This window comes from Neodiprion lecontei, chromosome 4 (assembly GCF_021901455.1).
Source record: "Neodiprion lecontei isolate iyNeoLeco1 chromosome 4, iyNeoLeco1.1, whole genome shotgun sequence".
NCBI classification, from domain to species: domain Eukaryota; kingdom Metazoa; phylum Arthropoda; class Insecta; order Hymenoptera; family Diprionidae; genus Neodiprion; species Neodiprion lecontei.
The window spans coordinates 6389965-6402558 of NC_060263.1; the positions used below are offsets into that span (position 1 = coordinate 6389965).

Genomic DNA, 12594 nt, shown 5'->3' on the forward strand with positions numbered 1-12594 from the left:
TGTACGAGACATCCTTGCGGCGAAGAATTGCGCAGATCTGATCCACTACCGCTATGCTTCACGTACGTATCCATGCACAGCAGCATGCGGGGTGGAGCTTTCGGAGCTGCCAGTAGTGTATCCATGATGAAAGGCAGGGCTGTCTCTAGGGTTGGGTAGGTAAAAATGAAGGCTCGTTGTTACGACCGGAAGCTGTACAAGGGGGAGGGGTATCCCGAGCAGATAGCTTTATAATATCCTCAAGTGCTCCACCCCTAAAGTGTCCCTCGCAATGTCCCCGATGTTCGTCTCAATGTACTTTCCACGAGTATTGTTGCGCACTTGGACGAGTGGAGTGAGTGAAAGAGAAGAAGAGAGAGAGAGAGTGGCAGATGCTTCGAAACTTGTTGAGCTACTATCGAAAAACACACAACACTCAAGTTCAATGGGACGGTGAAACCCACCGACGACTATCAACACCGTTCAAGATCTTGGTACCTGGGTGCAAACGACCGTTTATTTATCTTGTGATATTTGAACGTGGATGGTTGACGATAGAAATAATTGGAAGGCTTTGACAAGAGGTGTGGGCGTGGAAAAGATATATTCAAGACTTTTGGTGGTCAAGATTATCTTCCAACGATTTACAGAAAGGACTTTGGTAACATGTGTTCGACTGGTTGGTAACAGACATCGGCAAACGAACGAAAACGAACGAACGAACGAAAGAAAGAACAATTCACGCGGTCGACCGCGTTCTCTTTAAAACTGTGTTAGAAAACTACTCCTTCAGTCGTGATTTCGAAAGCGAAAATTCAGAACAACGATTTATAATATTCTCTCCAGCGTAAACTCAGCGTGTGTATTTAGTTCGTGTACTTGAGTTTGCGAGTAAAAGTATCAAGCTCGAGAGAATCCTAGTTACATTCAACTTGCGTCAAGCGGTTGAACACGAATATCAACAATTCGTAAAGCGAGTAATTTCTTTTGTCTTGTTATCGAGTGATGCCCGATATTCATAATACCTACCAGATTCACAGATCATTTGCGCTAAGTTGAACTACGAAAGCTAAACAATGAGAATGGACACAGGAGTCAAATCTCTGGGAGGTTAAAGAGTCGAAGAGAACCTACCTAAGCAAAGTACTTGTCAAAGTTGCAAATCAAAAAAAACGAAGAATTATGAAAAGCCAAGTTAGGTTATTCAATTAAAAAAAGAATGACTTTTAATTACTCTAAGATTACTTCAAACCGTTGATTTGATTTAACCCGACCGAATGTTGTAACTCGTCAGAGCGATCCTGCAGTGATGATGATTCAACGTTTTGTAAAAAGAAATATTTTATATACGTTGAGTAAAGAAATTAGGGTAATTTGACACATGAAACATGGAGTAACGAAGGCACGGTATATAGGGTCATTACCCGTGATTACCTTCGGTAGGTATCCCACAACGAAACACAAAAGCGTGATCGCAACGCAGAACAAGCAAACAGTCAGGGTACTTCGATCGTCATGATGATCGTCGAGGATACGGTTATAGCGGGTTGGCTTGGCTTGGCCTGGCTGTTGGGCGACCGTACGAGTGGTGGCGTGTAGAGATGGGTGGGTGGCGAACCGTGACCCTTCGCAACTTTACAGGCTTTCCCCTATTCGTCCGTGGTCAGTCGCGATGACGTAATACCTAATAATCACTGCCCCGTTCGTCTACCCGCCTGACTGCCACGGCTAACCATCGGCTGACCGCGAGACGAGTTCCAATTCCTCTTCCATCGTCCAGTCAAGGGTGTACTAAGAGGTGACTACGGCCTCCTCGGAGGGGCTCGACCGTTCCGTTTTGACTTCGAACGAAACTCGGAAGCCCCACTGATCGACGAACAGGAAGTCCAGATACTCGCACGTAGGAATCCCGCGGCAGCTTCACGAATGATCGGTATATGTGGTAGCGATAGATCGAGGAAACCTGTTACCTGGGAGCCAGGTGGTCCTTCCGCATATTTGAAAATGTCCAACTATCAAAAAAGGAAATAGAAACAGGACCCAACGATTTTCTGTACACGGATGACGCAACGACGTGAAACTCGGCGGGCAGGTTTCAACGCTTTCGCACATCCTCCAATGTGGAGTTGGGTAGAGTAAATATGAAACACCAAACCCCATTATACGAGGGGCCTCTCGTGTGTTACAGTCGTGTTACACACGGACGACCAAGTCCCACACCGACTCAACGGACGGACCCCGTCATTAGTAGGTAACTTGCGAGTACCTGATGTGAAGCCAGCGTGAAGAGCTGACGCTTGCGTGTCGGTGAGGCAACGCGCTTACGACGTAGTTTTGGTTCTAGTTACAGAGAGTTAGTTGTATACCTGCGAGGACCCCCGGACTTTGCGTTCTGGGTTTTTCGGTACGACGGATTTCCACTCCTCGAGAGACCAAGACTCAAAAATGTGTTACTGAGGTACAAGCATGCGTATCGGTAATGGTAATCCGTGTCGATCACTTAAGAGATAATGAGATTTAGATGGTCTTACCGTCGTTGTGATACTGCCGGGACAGCGTTATCACGGAAGGCGGTGGCGGCGGTGGTGGTTGGGACTGTCCCTGATTCTGGTTTTGACCCTGCTGACTCTGAGGAGTGCCAGGCGGAGTAGCCGGGGTTGCCGGGCTCTTGTGTTCCGGTGTGGCCATGCTGGGTGTTCCCTGGTAGCCCATGAATTCGCCCAGATCCGGGACGCACACGCTCTCGTATAGATTGGCGGGTACATTTTCTAGAGAAGCTTTCTCCGTGTCAACTTCTGGAAGAAGAATTGAAAAGAAAAAGAAATTCATCATCATCATCATCATCATCGTCATCGTCGTCGTCGTCGTCTCTGTGTTTTCAAACGATTTCAAGAGTCGAGTGAAAACTGGCGTATGGAAAAAGAGAAGAAAAAAATCCTCGCTTCCTCTAACACCGCAGGGTATGCCGTGAAGCTTAAACACGACACGGAGAGAGAGAGATAGAGAGAGAAAACAAAATAAATAAAACCCGCAAATGAAATCTCTCGCAAAAGGGAGGAGAGAACGGTAGAGGAGGGAGTAAGAAAAGCCAACAGACAAAGATCTATGAATGAGTCGGCGGTATTAGGCGACGGTGAGGTCAGAGGATGTAGTATTTTAGTACATACATTCTTCTTTCTTTTTTTTTTTTTTCTCTCTCCCTTTTATATACGTGTACAGTGTACTGTGCATGTATCGTATACACCAATGGGTATACACACGGGTACGTATGTGTATGTATATACAAGATCTTTCGTACGGATAGGTGGGAACTCAAACAACCTCTCGAGACGTTGGTGTTCGTTCGTTCGTTTCTTAAGTGTTTCTTAATATCCGCTCCCGTTCGCGGAATCAAACCGATCCACACTCTTTGCTCACTTACCCAATTTTACATTCTACATGTATATATAAATTGTATTCACCTCAGGTCGACGTATGCATACCTCTGTGTATTCGTTAGGTTTTTTTTTTCATTTTTATTACATGCATCCTCTGTATTTTCTCTCACTCTTTATAATTAACGATCAGTAGATGATCTAATTTGGAAACAGAAATGATGGAATGTCAAATGTCTCTTATTAAACAGGCGTACTCTGGTTTTGCTGGATTTGACATAACAGAGAATTTGCCACGATCATATCAAACCCCTTTGGTTATGCTCAAGAATAGGTACTTCGGACACCATTTTTTCTGTAGAGTAGCCAGAAATTTTTCTAAATACGGCTAATTCGTTAATTTCCATTAACCGTAATGAATTTGTGGCGACAATGAAGTCGAAATGATTATGTTTGAAAGACTTTTAATCGGTCGGGTATACGGCCAGTGATGTGTAACGCGTGTCGCCGAGCAACGGATGAACAGTTGATGTTTTTGCCGTTGCATTGTTTCGAATTTCTTTTTCATCGCTATTTTAGTTCATTAAATTTTTTTCAATTTCTCATTTTCTCATATTCTTTTTTGTTCCACTTTGTTTTTGCCGTTGTCGTTCTCTTTGTTCCCGTGCGAGAGTTTCGCGTACCAAGGCTTAAAAAAAAAGCGTGCCTGCGTGAATGTTCGTTGCATGTTCACTGATACATAGGAATAAAATGAACAGTTACTCGAAATCGTTCGTTCGATGCCGGTAAGCCGTTTTCAACGCCCCAAAAATTCCCCTCGAAAGTTTGGGAAATAATATTGTACCCATTCACACTCTACTCTCTCTCTCTCTCTCTCTCTCTTTCTCTCTCTTTCTCTCTCTCGTTACAATGACGAACTATCGAGTGTCAGGTGCGACACGCTCGATTACAAGGAACCATGGAACTTTGCTTATGGAGGTGAAGTTAAATCATGGGTGAACCTCTGCTTCCTGTCTACATATACACATAGGACGGCGCCGCTTCATCAGACAGCTTCTCCCCTACTCTGCGCCTTTTCACACACTCGTTAAACGCATCGAATATCTCCTACACTAGCGAATTCTGTAGACGTAGTACCGACGTTCCGTTTTTTTTTTTTTAAATTTCTAAAATAGAAAGACAATGAAGACCACCTCGAGAATATTGGATGAAAATTTGACGATGACATGAACATAGTGACCCGCTTTGCAGCATTGTGATTACGAGATATCCATATACCGGAAATCGGGAAAGAATCCACGAGGACTCCTGGTCAAGGAGCTCGGGCCCCATTGAAATGCCGCGTATAGAAATCGAACGGTGATGACAATTATAAGGGACGTGAACTAAAAGGCTAAGTTTCACTCTAGAATAGCATTGCTTTTGGGGGATGGGGGGCACGTGGACTGGCCGAAGCAACACAACACGGATTCAAGGCGAAGAGGAGGAACGTTAACAGGTAGGGTACCTGGAAAGATGGATGAATCGACGCTGCACCTGATTTTCGTTTTCCAAAGTGGATTCCTTGTAATTCGAGTACATTCGTCCGGTCGTTATACGGCCGCATCTGTGAGCTATATAGACGTTATATTATTCCGAGTCTATTGCGCGTGCAGCAGTGGCAGGCAGTGGATTTGCACACTGCAGTGGTTGTTAACGCGGATCTGTAAGGCCCCGACCCCTATGCGTCAGGTATCGTTGGACCCACGAAGAGAAGAGACTCTTCCGAATATCCGGTGTTCGAGTTTCTATGGGACATCAAAGCGGGAAAGGGGGTTCGGGGGTGGAGGGATTTTCGAGGGCGTGTTGGCCCTTCACCCTCCGCATACCCCGAATGAAAAGTCTGGTGGATTGCTCGCAGGGTCTGATCTCCGATTCACTTTTCCCCTATTTTTCTCCAATTCATCATCATCATCAACATCATCTTCTTCTTCTTCTTCTTCCTCTTCGCTGCAGCCCTAAGTACACGTTACCGAATGGCGTGGCATTATGCGATAGTTGTTCATTCTGCAGCCCGGCGTAGCACACCGTCAGAATCACGTTGCATTGTGCTTTTGTTGAGCTTTTATCTCCCACGTTTGAAAAACGCGTTCGCAGGTTTACTTTTCTTTTTTTTTCTTTCTTTTTTTTTTTTTTGATAATGGGATGGGTCTTCCTAGTTTTTTCGTATACCTTTCGTTCCATGGTTTGGAGTAAAAAATAAAATAAAAAATTCGCACGCAAGTTTTCGACTCCGCCCATAACACTCACCTCTCTGAAGTATCTCGAGGTGCTCCCACAGTATGTCGCCCATGAACGCTGGCGCCCTTGCCAAAAACGACTCCTTGCCCATCGCGCATATCAGTTTTCCGGTCATGTGCTGCCACGGCTGCATCGCTACACCCTCCAGTGAGAATTCCCTGATTGCCCACTGGAGCCAGTGAGCTACTGCCGTTTCTGACCATTGTCTGGGATCTGAAACAGGGAATAAGAGAGAAATGTGAAAGACATCAACCAATTGTAAAAGCATATTTCATTCATCGTTTTCTGTACCTAGAGATGGCATTATTCCCGGAAATGGTTTCGATATCGCAACGAGGGCAACAAACGTTCAATGATTAACAAGAAACTGACGTACGTGTATACGTTACGTATATAGACATATTATTTTCAACGCGTGTACGATATAATATAATGTAATACCGAGTTTTACGACCGAGCAGCGTTGGTTAGTTACGTCAAACCTCTGCAGTGAACACACATTTCGATAAATATTTATCTAACCATTTTGGTAGAAACAATACCGCGAAACATTGGAATGTCCCATTGGCGTTGCTCGCGCCCATATTTGCACTCCTTTCGTGTCTCCTACTTCATTGTTTCGTACCAGCAACGCAAAGCGAGTTATTATATGCACACACTAGTGGTGCCCATGTCCCTTTACGCCATAGGGTACACAGTCCTGTCCGTAATGAAAAACCGTTGTGGGAGAAATTGATTAAGAGTTGAAAAAACGACCGACACCCGTTCTAGAATAGAATAAAAATTAAAGGTTTATTGGAACATTGCTACAACAGCATACATACATGCACGCAATAACGATACGGAATTAAAAATAGATGCAAGGAAAGTCCCGTTATATATTGTTACAAGTTATCATCACCCCGTTAGTCACAATCGTAATTATCATCAACCGACAAGAAAAACAATACAGTAAAACGAATGAATAAGAAGTTGTGATAAAAAAGAGACGTCAAAGCGGAATAAGAATCCAAGGATATGAATACAGGGAATAAATCCGAGCATATCATTCCACGAAACGTGTCTGCAAAACCGCATATGATAGTTCGTCCACGTCCATATTAATTCCGAGTTCAGTATATTTATGTACTCCGATAAGTATAGTGCCAATGACTATGGATGAGTACCCGTCTGACTATACCAATGAACAATCGAGTAAAATACAGAGAGAATATCAATTCGCTCGATCGTTTCGCTTCATTTTATTCCACTCCGTACTCGTGACTATTTTTTCTCTTTCTTTCTTTTTTTCTTTCTTTTTCCTTTTTTCAAATCTCATCACTACAGATATATAGGTATTACATCGACACAAGATATAACAACGTACGGTCGCGTATCTGTCCCTGTCAACAGATTAGTAGGTACTACACTTTTCCAGGACTCTCTACTAAGCGTCAATCGTAAGACGTAGTGCAGAGTAGTTAAGTACGATGAGGTTGAAGTTAGCAAAGTTAATGTAACGAAACGCTGCCAAACAAGGGTCGGGGGGATAACAATATTCAGTAAACTTGCAGCGTTTCATTTTATCACGTTTAACTGAATTTCAGCCAATCCCATTCGTAACATTGCTAAATATCAATTACCCGGAAACGTGAACGATTGCACGAACGTCAACTGACGTCGTCAGCCTCGTTACCTTATACGTTACACGCGACACGTCGGCAGACGAATAATGAAATAAATAAATAATGCAATAAAGAAAACGTGCGAGTGACATTCGTGGGAAGTATCTAGGAATGACTATCTTGTCAAACGATATTTAACCATCGGTGACCGATGGAAAAACCGCTGCGAGTATTCCAAGATCCAGAAAGTTGAATGAATGGAGTTTGCCCAACCGTTATACGTGTACATATTTATACATGTACATATGCATATACATGTAAAGCTGTGCACACACGCACACACACACACACACACACACACACACACACACACTTCGAAGTTCAGTTTATATAGGAGGATGTTGATAAAAAGGAAATAGAGGGGGGGGGGGGGGGGGAGAAAAAAAGACACAAGAGTGAACTGCTGCAAGAAAGAAGAACGTAGAAATCGGTGTGCGAAGCTCAAACTGACGGCGCGCGCGTCTCGCGGGGGGGCAGAAGGGCGTCTGTTTTTGGGGGCTGAGGGGGTGGGAGGGGGTGGAGGGGGAGGGAGACGTATAAACGTCACACCGCACGCTTTAGGTTCAAAGGGGCCGACACCGATGTTTGAGGATTGTGTCGATGTTTGCCTTACTTATTCCTTGTCAGCATTGTTAAGAGGTGCTCTGCCCCTCTTTATTCCTCCTTTTTTCTATTTCCTCATCTTCTTATTCTTCTTATTCTTCTGGTTATAAGCCGTGAACGGCTCTCTCTTTACGAATGAGCTTTGGGTATTACAACCTTTTAACGACACTGCACGATCAGTGCGTCGTGCACACACGATTTACAGACGTGTTTGTCTCTCCTTATTTCTTTCTTTCTTTCATTTATTTTCTTTCTCTCTTTTTCACACTTCACACCATCTAGCTTAGTCCGGACTGTCTATCTATCCATTCGTCTCTATACATGCACAACTTCTCTACACAACATCTCTCCAACAACTTCACCATTGGCGCGAGCCACACGACCCAAAAGCCTCGCGATGATGATGCTCAACAGCTATAATGGATACAATACACAATGCGGAGCCCTGTAACGTTTTCGAATCACATGCGGTATACGACGCACGTATCGCGTATGTGAATACATATATATATATATATACCTACATATGTACGTATCAGAGGTATGCACACGGCTAGTCGAGTGTAACCTACATCCAGAGTATCGATACGTGGTTAAGGGGGATGATGATGAGGTTAGTAAACGTTGGTAACTAGAAATATTGAGTAAAACAGGTATCGTTAAAAAATACTCTTTGAATATTGTTGGAATTAGGAAAAACGAGGTACGCCTAACCATTTTGTAACCGAAACTAAAAATTGTTACATCGCACTTTTAGAAATGTCCGAAATTTACTTATCACCCATGACAAATAAAATATACTCATATTTTTTTGAAAATCCAACTCTTTGTTGAAAGTAATTACCAAAATGGTGTAATAATGGTTCTTTTCTTCTTGATATTCGTCACGTTAACGTTACTAACTTCACCCTCATTTAAGTCCGGTGACCTGGTAGATTTCGGCGTTCACGTATGTATCTCAAAATATCGGTGGTGGAAAAAAAGGGCTCAACAGATCCATTATACATACACAATTAATGAATTTTCATTTGACGCAGAAGTAAAGAAATTTCACGAATTCCACGAAATCGCAATAGTAAATTCGTCGAACCCGTGCCATTTCTTTATTTCTGACCTTTCGATGATAGATACATGTATTTATCATCTTCTTTTTCACTTTTCTATTCTCAAGATGGAAAAGATTTTTGAAACGTTTCTCATAAAAAATTATCACCACTGACATTCTAAGCAGAAACTAAAATTCAACACTTGAGGAATCTCGGAAAGTTTTCTGCGACGCCTTTTATTTTATTTGTTTTTTATTTTTCTCTCCCAACATTTCTGATTATTTTCGAAACATTTTTGGGACAATTTTCGAATGATATTGTACCGTGCATAGAATTTTATTTCACATTTGAATTTAAATTCTGCCACAGCTTGTTTGAAATATTCATGTGAAAGGAATTTCTCGTTTTCGCTATGTCGAAGAGATATAAAAATATAAAAATGTATGTTACATATATATATATATATGAAAAAAAGAAGAAACAAAAAGGAATCTTTGTCACCCTATTCCAGGTATCCCCTCAAGTATTAAGAGAAGTTTTCTCCTCCTATCGATCGAACAGAGTTCTTTATATATCCTGCGCCTATTTATACGTTTCTCCCTGTATTCCACGGCGGGATTTCACAGGAATTTTTCCAACTAGCTTATATATATATATATATATATATCCACATATATGTAGACCTACAAATACCCACGTATATAAGGTACGATGTTTGCGACAGCACGAAGGTAATAAAGGTTATTAGGAGAGTCGAAGTGGGCGATAAGAATCGACCCCGTGTATGATCGTATACGCGTCGTAAGTTACATACGTATAATATTATGTACAAAGACACAAGAGTCGTCGACGTCCACGCGAGAAAATGTTAGATAAAGTTAGACAAAGATTGAGAAAAAATGGGAGACGTGGGTGATGGTGGTAGAAAGAGGCGAAAAATGAGAAGAAACAAGTTGCGTTTGTATGGGTGTGGATGTAGAGTATATAGTAAAGGAAGGAGATCCCCGTTTACATTATTCGTTCGTATTTTCTTTTAGTTATTTGGCTTGTGAATTGAGAAAGAAACCGCCTAGAAAGCGCGGCCTGTGTTGATTTAGAAGCAAGTCACCTGTCAGAACTTTACCTGTATCGCAAACAACCGACATTTTCCTCGCCAACGCCGCTGCCATAGAGATAAGCCAAACGGTTCAACGGTGTGGAAACCTTCCCGTTTAAGTATTTCAAGTATTCGACAAATTGTTCGCCGCATTCTTAACGATATCGCAAAATGGTCATAACCGAGCATCGATAATTCAAAGAAGAATAGAAATTCGCAAACTGACGATATTTCACATCTATCTAAAATCGGTGAACGAAAACTGCAAATCTTTTCAGTCGATATCGACGTGTTTTGGATAAAGGATCTTTCGTATTTACCGTACAAAAAAAAAAAAAAATGTAAACAATGAAAAATTTACTACGTACTTGATATTTTTGAGTTTAATCAGAGAAACGGCGTCTTATAGTTATACGAAACAACGCGAATTAAAAATTTGTACAATTTCATCCATTTATTCGTCGATGCTATTTTTTTTCTTTTATTTTCTTTTCTTTTTTTTTCTTTTTACAACCAACCGACGATATTTCGAATTGCAGGGTATAACAAAAAAGGGGGGGGGGAGGGAAACATATCTAAACGCTCGTTTCGCCATATTTGATCGCCATTTTGGTCCAAGGTCAAATAAATATCAGTATATATATACTTCAACAAATCTCTTCCTTCTGTATAGCATTGACGTGTAAATTATTGCCTCGTTGATGAAACTTTATGCCTAACATGCGGGGGCTTTTGCATACGTATATAACGCTATAAGTAAATCAACGATCATACGGATCACGGTTCGCATTTATCAACACATCACCGGGAGGCCGTATGCCGGTACAATATATATATATACATATATATATATATGTATGTATGTATGTATGTATATACACGTACGTAGATACATGCATGCTTTACTGTGACGAAGAATATTACATATCCACAAGATATTGGAAAACTCGCAATTAAATTTCATCTTGAACGAATTCAAGATCCACGAAATTTATACGCGCTATATGTATAATGCGATTCGATTTCGAGTATGCGAATTTTGGCAAACAAACACGCGAACGCACGTGTGTGCGTGTGCAAAATTTTTTAAAGTAACAAAAAGAAAACGAAGCGATCGATGTCGAGGAAAATGTAATTTTGACTGTCGATCTCCTCGTTATTATAAATTTCGTAACTAGAAAAACAAAGAATGAACAATGTCTGTTAGAAAAATTGATATTTCTGAATCATCTGATTTACAATTATATATATCGTCTGGAATAACGAACGAAATAATTGTTTTTATTTAGAAAATAGCCGACGATGAGCTAAAAATCCAAAAAATGTGTTCAAGTCAAAGCAATTGTGCATTTTATTCATTTAATAATAAATAAATTGATTTTTTCTTTCGCCACTTATTTGATAATTGATGAAAATAAGTTTATTACAGTAAATCCATCAAACCGTAAAAAATATTCAAGTATATAAAAGAGACTCGTATTATACAGTTTACATTATTGTAAATACAAGTTATTCGCGAGAAATATTCATCAACGATAACTGCTGCCATTTGCGAATGATTGAAAAAAGAAAATCGCGGATGGAATATTTGTTCTCTTTTTCCTTTATTTTCTCTTTCATCATCACACGTGCATGAAAAATGGAACTTTGCGTACCAGTTTAGCGGGACTTGCTCCGCTCTCGTCCCTTGGGACGAGATCTCTTTTCGTCCCTAGGGAGAAAAAGTTGACCACTCGCGTCCCGCAAAACTGCCACTTTTCGTTCGCTTGTCGTGAATAAAAAAAAAAAAAAAAAAAAAATAATCGTTCACGACAGTTTATTACACAAACCATGATATACTTTTTTTCGCAAATGACCGAGGATGTCGAGAACAATCGAAGAGGTAGAAAAAAAAGAGAGAGAGAGAGTCTGACGTGCACACTGCTTCACAAGGTACATTGCACCGAAATTGCACGAAATGAGAGGTGAAAATGAGGACGAGAGGGGGAGAGAGAGAGAGAGATAGATAGAGAGAATGATTGTAATGATTGACAATTACAGAGACGCGATCTCGGCTGCGAAGGTACGTGGAGGTAGAAGACAAAAGGGGGGCAAGAGAAGAGAGGGGGATGGATGGACGGATAGACGAATTGTGAATGCGATGTTGATGGTTCTGATGGAGAGCCGATGCCACACATCCGGTATGCGCATTCAGAGCCACGCGGGTGTGACGTTACTTCCGGTCTACATGCCCTCGCTGTACCTACTACACCAACTCTCCCGCCCTCCGGGTACCGCCGTCCTTAAACCCTGGATAACTAGCCAACAGCTTCAACTTCGCTCGGCTACTTGGTCTCTGACCTCATCGTCCTTACGAACGCGCGATGTTTGTTACATGGGTACGATGTGTTGCATACGCAAATCTTACGAATGTTGCGAAACTATTATTACCAACATGTAACGCAACGAGGTTCGATGAAGCGTGTTGCGTGTATGTGCAGGAGAAAAAAAAAAAAAAAACATTAAAATTAAAAATTTATACAGGATGACCCGTTCTAAATGAGTAGTCAAAC

General features: G+C 41.5%; 1 protein-coding gene across 2 annotated transcripts in view; it reads right to left on the minus strand.

Annotated features, from left to right (window-relative positions):
• The window catches only part of LOC107216676 (protein C-ets-1), a 150521-nt gene that overhangs the window by 17277 nt on the left and 120650 nt on the right, over window positions 1-12594 (minus strand). For both annotated transcript variants that reach the window (XM_046736227.1, XM_046736228.1), the window contains 2 exons: window positions 5643-5846; window positions 2511-2774 (listed from right to left, as the gene is read on the minus strand). In XM_046736227.1, coding sequence (XP_046592183.1) covers window positions 2511-2774; window positions 5643-5846 — 468 coding nt within the window. The remainder of the gene's footprint in view (window positions 1-2510; window positions 2775-5642; window positions 5847-12594) is intronic.